At 49.6% G+C, this 8,445-nt stretch overlaps 1 protein-coding gene across 1 annotated transcript; it reads left to right on the top strand.

Moving 5' to 3' along the window:
- Positions 1 to 502: 502 nt before the first annotated feature.
- LOC142302367 (uncharacterized) lies at positions 503 to 8,235 on the top strand. The gene is made up of 3 exons (XM_075343424.1): positions 503 to 566; positions 6,895 to 7,051; positions 7,182 to 8,235. Exons 1-3 carry the CDS (start codon positions 503 to 505, stop codon positions 8,233 to 8,235), a joined length of 1,275 nt encoding a protein of 424 aa, XP_075199539.1.
- The last annotated feature ends 210 nt before the right edge of the window (positions 8,236 to 8,445 follow it).

The raw sequence follows: 8,445 nt of genomic DNA, 5'->3' as shown, positions 1-8,445 counted from the left end.
TTACACTAGTGGAGAGGGAAAAAAAATGCCTAATTTACTAGTGCTGCCAATATAAAATCTGTACGCTGCAGATTTTTCCCTTTGCAATGAGTACTATTTCTCACAAATTGCTACTTTTTTTTTTTTTTTTTTTTTCCCCAAGGTAGTGTCCTGTAGCAATGCACACTTCCAAGGCAGCTCCGCAAGTGAGTGATTGCACTCCCACTCCATTCTGTGGATAAGTGCTCTTGTAGCGCCCCTGAGCCAGTCGGGACACTACTAGGAACTGCATCCTCACAAGGATGCAGGGCCTACCCCCAGGGACCTGGAACACCAGTGCCAGCAACACCTACTGTAGACACACCAAAATCCTAGTTAACACTCCACACCAGGGGTAACTGGCTAGTCTGATACAAGGGAATGGCCACCTAGAGGTTAGAGCCAGACCAGGGACTAGACAACCTGGTGGTAGGGGACAGCGGTTAGTCTACAGAAGTCGGTGGTAGTGAGTGAAAGTGGAAAGATGTGCCTAGAGCTGGGTCGTGTAACAATGACCTGGGGACACAGGAGAGTGGTCGGCAGGGCAGGTACACCTGAGTACCGCTGGGACCAGAGCACGCACAGGGCCTTAGGTTAGGCGACAGTTTCAGATGGCCTGGCAAATACATGCACAGTGAGGGGACCTTCATGGACCTCACTGACCCATAGATCCGGGGGCACCAGCAGTAAAGCAAGGATCAGGGTTCGGGACACAGACCAGCCCTACAGTGTCCACACTGCCTGCCGTACTAACAAGGAGACTGCCACAAAAAGGGGCAGTCGGGCCCCAAATGTTCCATGCTACGGGGACCCAACCACACTGACTGTGTAGGGACAGAGCAACAGAGTCATCAACTAGCACTGGAACTACGGGGGACCTGAACCAGCTGTCCAAGGGTGCACAAGTGAGTAGAGACTGTTAAGGGAGACCACACCGTGGGTTGTAGTTATTACTCCATCATACATCTCGGAGGGCCTACCACTACAGCTGCCATTACCACCAGCCCTAGAGATAATCAACTCAGCAACGGTGGTACCACCATCTTAAACTCAACCCGCAGGTGGCGTCACACAAATGACTTAAATCTCCCCTGTAAATACCCCCCATTAAAAAGCACCCAGGGAACGGGACTGGGCAGCGGCCACCAAAGTGACATTCCCGTTACACACTGCCCGGGACCGAGTACTCCATTCCCTGGGTGACACACTCTAAAATGCTGATCTGTGGGGTCCCAGCAGCTGCCCCCTCCCACTGATCTACAAGTTGTCATACTTCTTTTTGCCTCCTCATCACCAGACAACCACTTTCTGTCATACCTGTTCTTCTAAATTTTGATAACCTGCTAGGGCAATTGTAGAATGCTACAGACTGGTCTCATCCTCTCGATGGGGTTTGAAGAAATCTTATGCATATGCCTCAAATGGATGAAATGGGTGCTGATAAGGGGATCAAAGTGCCTAGTCCTGTTAATTGCTTGGCTCCTCAATCTGTACATATTGCCTGTCCCGTGGATAACTTCTTCACCGACAACCTCTTTACTATACAATAATACATATTGCATGCAAGGCAGGTCTCAATTCCAACATTCATGGTTTGAGTACGGCCCATGATACCTGGGCTGGTTAGAAGTTTCCTGATCTAAACTCCATAGGCATGTATGAGGATATGGAACCTGAGAGAATCACCTGGCATGGACACTGTAGACAGCACTTAGGCTGGTTTCATGCTTCCACTATTAAATCCACAAGGCCAATTGTGTTTTTTTTTTTTTTTTTTTTTGTTTTTTTTTTAAGTGTTACGCCACCAGAATCTGCAGGGAAGTGGGATTTCACGTCCCATGGCCTACCACAAAGATTCCGGGGCACAGCAGCATATAGAGACAGGCGTCGGGCCCATAATTGTTACGCGCTGCCTGCAAACGGGATGGGAACTAAAACCAAGGACACTGGGGTCCCAAGTAGCTTCACTCCACCGTGATCCACACTACAAAGCACAAGGAGGAGAGGTCTCACATGCTCCACAACATCGGTGGTGGCCCCTGAATTATACGGGATCGGCTAAGGCCCATCATGGTGGTGACCTATGCATAGTGAGTGAAAGACCTTGAACCGCAACTGCTGTGTCAGCCCTTTCCTTGCCTCCGCCCCACTTTTCAGAGCAAACTGCCCTTTCCCCCCTCCCTCACCACCATCCTCCCTGGGGCTTGCACCATCTGTGGGAAGCTGGATTATCTGAGCTGTGTGAACATCAGCCCTGGAGGAGAGCAACATCTCGCAGCGGCGGCCAATACCTGGCCACATACCACAGGTTGCGCTAGTGTGGCGCCCCTGAGGCTTCCGTCGCCACAGGAACATTGCACCCCATCCAACGGTGTGATGTCCCATCTTGGGTAAGGAAAGGAGTGAACGCCGGTCCACAGGCAAATCTGCACTACACCCATTGTTAGGTGCACACAGGGACCAGGGACAGTGGCAGCAACCCTCCCATGCTGGGAGGGGCCATAAGACCCATCCCTCCTCCCATAGGGTGGTAGCTTAGCAACTGGGGGGTGGGAGGAGCCACCCAAGAGAAGAGTAGTAAGGAAGGTCAAGAGAGAGTTTCAGTTTACCTCAGGGAGGAGGGGAGAGAGAGTCTGCGGGAGGCAGAGAAGGGAGCTGAGGATAGAACTCTAGTCAGACAGGAGCAAGGAAAGAAAGACACTTCCTGGTGAAGACCCTGGGACTCAGAGGGTCCAGGTGACACCAAGCAGAGAAAAGAAGGGATTCCAGGGCCACTGCAAGGCTTACGAGCGCAGGGCCTGTTCCACAAAGTCATTCGGTGGAGGGATCAAGCTGCGCACAGGGGACGGTCCCTAGAAACCAGAGGCGGAGACGTCATCTCCGAAAGTAAAAACTGAGGCCCAGGGAAAGTTGCAAACTCCCCGGGCCACAGCCCACAGCAAGAACCTCTGGAAAAGGGGCAAATAACCGACAGGCGAGCCCCTGGCCCGGAGGCTGTAGTGGAGGCCGAGCCAGGTTCATCCAACAAGGGCAAGGCTTAAGGAGACAGCTGAAGACAGAGACACAATAGAGGGGTGCACCGGCTTTCATTTCAGGATCTACCCAGGATTGGCGGAGGTCCCTGACGGTGGGTTCCAGCCGCCCAAAGGCACCAGTGTGCTTAAGCCCAGGAAATGTGAGTAAAGATCTTGGAATTGCACCCTCTGGTGTTGTCTCCGTTATTTCGCCTGCACTATTCCATCACTACATAGACACTTACAAGTTCCAACTGTGCCCCGGGGTACCGCTCCACCTGTGGGGAGCAGGACCATCCAAGCTGCCATTCCATCACCCCGGAGGCCTCATACAGCAGCGGCGGCTTAATAGCCGCAAACCACAGGTGGCGTCACGAAAATATAAACTTTAATTACCCCCAAGTCACCAGCCATATTAATTGACCCCACCAGGGCCACGGAGCCAGGCCCCGCCACCACTGACGACCCCCGGACTAGTCTGGTCCGGCACCAGGTGTGCCATAGCCCTGGGGTGGGCGAGTCACTGCAAAGCAAACCAAACCCCCATACCCTATTACCAGTCACAGTGCACCCTCTTTTATGTAGCCCACAGGGCCATGGATGCGGGTCAGGCCATTCACAGCAACTCCAAATACCACTTGCCTGGTGACGAGTAGCCCTGCAGGTCCCGTGGGGCACAACACGAGACCGGAGCATGGTAGTGCTCACTCAGTACAAGTACTGAGCACCAGAGAATGGTAGTGCTCGCTCATCACTAGTTATGAGTACCGAGCACTGGAGCATGTAGTTCTCACTCATCACTAAGTACAAGTACCGAGCATGGTAGTGCTCGCTCATCACTAATTACGAGTATCCAGCACTGGAGCATGGTAGTGCTCGCTCATCACTAGTTACGAGTATCCAGCACTGGAGCATGGTAGTGCTCGCTCATCACTAATTACGAGTATCCAGCACTGGAGCATGGTAGTGCTCGCTCATCAGTAGTTACGAGTATCCAGCACTGGAGCATGGTAGTGTCGCTCATCACTAATTACGAGTATCCAGCACTGGAGCATGGTAGTGCTCGCTCATCACTAGTTACGAGTATCCAGCACTGGAGCATGGTAGTGCTCGCTTATCACTAGTTACGAGTATCCAGCACTGGAGCATGGTAGTGCTCGCTCATCACTAGTTACGAGTATCCAGCACTGGAGCATGGTAGTGCTCGCTCATCACTAGTTACGAGTATCCAGCACTGGAGCATGGTAGTGCTCGCTCATCACTAATTACGAGTATCCAGCACTGGAGCATGGTAGTGCTCGCTCATCACTAGTTACGAGTATCCAGCACTGGAGCATGGTAGTGCTCGCTCATCACTAGTTACGAGTATCCAGCACTGGAGCATGGTAGTGCTCGCTCATCACTAGTTACGAGTATCCAGCACTGGAGCATGGTAGTGCTCGCTCATCACTAGTTACGAGTATCCAGCACTGGAGCATGGTAGTGCTCGCTCATCACTAGTTACGAGTATCCAGCACTGGAGCATGGTAGTGCTCGCTCATCACTAGTTACGAGTATCCAGCACTGGAGCATGGTAGTGCTCGCTCATTACTAGAAGTTGCGAGTATCCAGCACTGGAGCATGGTAGTGCTCGCTCATCACTAATTACGAGTATCCAGCACTGGCGCATGGTAGTGCTCGCTCATCACTAGTTACGAGTATCCAGCACTGGAGCATGGCAGTGCTCGCTCATCACTAGTTACGAGTATCCAGCACTGGAGCATGGCAGTGCTCGCTCATCACTAGTTACGAGTATCCAGCACTGGAGCATGGTAGTGCTCGCTCATCACTAGTTACGAGTATCCAGCACTGGAGCATGGTAGTGCTCGCTCATCACTAGTTACGAGTATCCAGCACTGGAGCATGGTAGTGCTCGCTCATCACTAGTTACGAGTATCCAGCACTGGAGCATGGTAGTGCTCGCTCATCTCTAGTTACGAGTATCCAGCACTGGAGCATGGTAGTGCTCGCTCATCACTAGTTACGAGTATCCAGCACTGGAGCATGGTAGTGCTCGCTCATCACTAGTTACGAGTATCCAGCACTGGAGCATGGTAGTGCTCGCTCATCACTAGTTACGAGTATCCAGCACTGGAGCATGGTAGTGCTCGCTCATCACTAGTGATTATATATAATGTGGACTGTGGACATTTCATTGGTGCAGCTGCACTGGGGTTCAGGTGTGAGGGGTACATCACCTCTAAAGCTGCTTTCACACATCTGCTTTTTGCCGACAGGCACAATCCGGTGTTAAAACTGATGTAACGGATTCGGCGAAAAAACTGATCAGTTGCATTAGGCTACTTTCACACATCAGTTTTTTGCCATCAGGTTCAATCCGGAAAAAAACGGGTAAAACGGATCCGGTACCGCATCCGGTTTTTCCCCATAGACTTGCATTGTTGCCGGATTGTACCGGATGGCTTTGCGTTGCATCCGTTTTTTTCCGGATGCGGCAAAATAATTGAATGCGGCGGCCGGATAGAACGTATCATGTAACGTTTTTTGTCCCCTTAAAAAAACCGCATTCTGCCGGATCCGGCGCAATACGGCATTGTATACAATGGGTGTCTATGCATGCCGGATCCGGCGCAATGCGGTTTAAACCGGATGCGGTGACCGCATCCGGTTTGGTAAACAGAGCATGCGCAAATTTTTTTTTTCATCATCACAAAACTTATAAAAGGATCCAGCACATTCTACACACTTCCTGCCGGATCCTGACTTCAACTTCTGCTGTCCTCCAGTCCAGTGCTCCAGGGAAGAGGTAATGTCCACAGTACTGTCCACAGATCACTGCTGTGAGCTGCGTACATGTACTTAGACATTTTTTTTCCTTTTTTTGCAGGTGCAGTGTTGCCGTTAACGTTTGGCCCATCAAGTTGTTGTGCGTGGTCTATTGAGTACAAGTGCGGATTTGGAGAAGAGAGTGTTCCTGAGGTAATGTCCACAGTACTGTCCACAGATCACTGCTGTGAGCTGCGTACATGTACTTAGACATTTTTTTTTCTTTTTTTGCAGGTGCAGTGTTGCCGTTAACGTTTGGCCCATCAAGTTGTTGTGCGTGGTCTATAATAAAAAAAATATGTCGTCTTCTGGTAGCCCGTCCTTCGGTTCACAAACTGAGGTATTTTATTTTTTTTGGTGTTATATTTTTAAAAAAAAAAAAAAAAATTTTTTAAATAAACGACATTTACACAGGTGGCCGAAACATCACAGGAGATGCTGCCAGAAGACGATGGAAGGGGTGGAGAAATACACGGAGCGGGCGGTCAGAGTGTAAGTTTCATACAGGAATTGTTTACCACAGCACACCAAACACATAAGTAAATAATGTTTTTTTTTTTTTCTTCACTAAAGGCTTCAACTTCTAGGGCTCACGATAGAGCTCCCCCAAGACCGTCCCAGGGTCGTCGTCGAGGTGGCGGTGGTCATAGTGTAAGTAATTTTTTTTTTTTTTTTTTTGGTCATGTCAGTGTGAATTTTTGTCTATTTTTTTTTATAATTTCTTTTTTCTTTCTTTGAACAGGCATCACAGCGTGCTCCCGATTCTGACGGTGAGGAGGCCGGATTTATCAACATCGACCTCCTCATCGATGAAGTTAGAGAAAGGGAGCCGCTGTGGAACATGGCTGACCGCCGCCACGCTGATTCGATCGTAACCCGTCGACTCTGGGACGAGGTATGCCACGCAGCGATAGAAGGTTGGGAGGAGCTCAATTCTCGGGCCCAGAAGAAAGCGCGTAAGTATTCACAGTTCAGTAGGTTATGCTGCAGGATGTAATGTGTTGTATACTAACCACTTTGTTCTTTCCACTTTCAGGTGACAAACTACAAAAGCGGTGGCGGTCTATCAGGGATCGCTTCAAAAAGGAGTTGAATCAAGAGATGCAGGCCCCGAGTGGATCCGGAGGACGCAGATCGAAGTACCGTTACTTTCGAGCGTTGTCGTTCCTCCGGACAACTATGGTGTGCAGAAGGTAAATATTCCCCACAATATGTACAAAGTATAATATTTTATGTCTGATTTTTTTTGCCTTTTTTTTTTTAGTCAGTGCCAATGTATAGCAATTAAATTAATTATTGTTTTGTTTTTCCTCTTTTTAACAGCACCGTCTGCAGCACTCAGGAGCCTGCATCGAACCCGACAGGAGCGATCCCTGAACAGTCCGCCACTGGGGAACACAGGCACAGACCCCACCCATCTGAACCTTCCCTTCCATCTACATCTGTCCCATCCACCTGCGCTGGAGCTTCCCGTGAGACTTCATTACCTGAAGCTGCTGGTGATGAGATAGCTTTTCCCCTACCCCACCCCTCTGACACTGCTGCCCTCAGTAGAACACCTTTGGGTTCTGGGCGTCAGCGTCATAGGGGTCAGGAAAAGAGCTATGCGCCCGAGTTCTTGCATCTAAATGCAGCCTTCCAGAACGCCATTCAATTATTAGCCGAACAAAATCGTTCATCTTTTAGCTTAATAAATGCCAATATGGAAAAAAATACGCACGAATTGTGCACGCGTCTGGACAGGCTGCATTTAGATGCAAGTAAATCACCCAATCATTGTTTTTTTCAAGCCGTACTAGAGCGCATGGAAAAGCTATCTCTTGACCATCAGATGCATGTAATGCAAGCCACACGGCAGGCTCTGGCGCAGGTTGACTCCCAACCACCTCCACCCACCCCTCCAAGACCACCTGCCCCCCCTCCAGCCATTGTCCCTACTCCCCCTACTGCCCAGTACCAGCCTGCTGCCCAGTACCAGCCTGCTGCCCAGTACCAGCCTGCAGCCCAGTACCAGCCTGCAGCCCAGTACCAGCCTGCGGCCCAGTACCAGCTCCCAACCACATCTGCCCCTACACTTCCTACCCACTACCACATCTCGCCTTCCACACCCATCATGACCACAACTCAAACCACTAATTCACCCGCCACCTCTTCTGTCTCCCAATCCCTCCACTCCACCCCTCAATCCTTACCAAATCCCATCCCATCTCCTGGTTTCCCTCTTGGTTTCTCAAGCACACCTTCACCTTCTGTTACTTCCCCACCACCACCACCAACACCACTTTCCACCCTCAATACTCCAACTGTGCGTGTGTTCCCACCTGTCAGCCCCTCCAGTACTATCTCCACCCCAAGCCCAAGATATACCAATTTATAATTTATGTTTGTAATAAAAATAAAAGTTTTTTGTTGAAAAGTATTTATTTGTTCTTGTTTTTTTTGGGGGGGAATATTATTTTGCAAGTTAAGTAAATAAAAAGGTAATACAAAAACATAACATGTTGTAATTTGACGGTGTAAAAATTACAAATTTTTAAAGCGAGTGAAAGCTTAAAATTAACAAGGTTAACAAGATATTTTTTAATTT

Source organism: Anomaloglossus baeobatrachus, chromosome 4 (genome assembly GCF_048569485.1).
Source record: "Anomaloglossus baeobatrachus isolate aAnoBae1 chromosome 4, aAnoBae1.hap1, whole genome shotgun sequence".
Taxonomy (NCBI): domain Eukaryota; kingdom Metazoa; phylum Chordata; class Amphibia; order Anura; family Aromobatidae; genus Anomaloglossus; species Anomaloglossus baeobatrachus.
This window is presented reverse-complemented; position numbering and strand designations above follow the sequence as displayed.

What these genes read in the sequence shown, in the direction of transcription:
- LOC142302367 (XM_075343424.1), top strand. Translation starts at nt 503, where the DNA reads ATGTGCCTAGAGCTGGGTCGTGTAACAATGACCTGGGGACACAGGAGA. An exon ending in GAGAGTGGTCGGCAGGGCAG is followed by an intron (nt 567 to 6,894) that starts GTACACCTGAGT and finishes TTCCACTTTCAG; the next exon opens with GTGACAAACTACAAAAGCGG. An exon ending in ACAACTATGGTGTGCAGAAG is followed by an intron (nt 7,052 to 7,181) that starts GTAAATATTCCC and finishes TCTTTTTAACAG; the next exon opens with CACCGTCTGCAGCACTCAGG.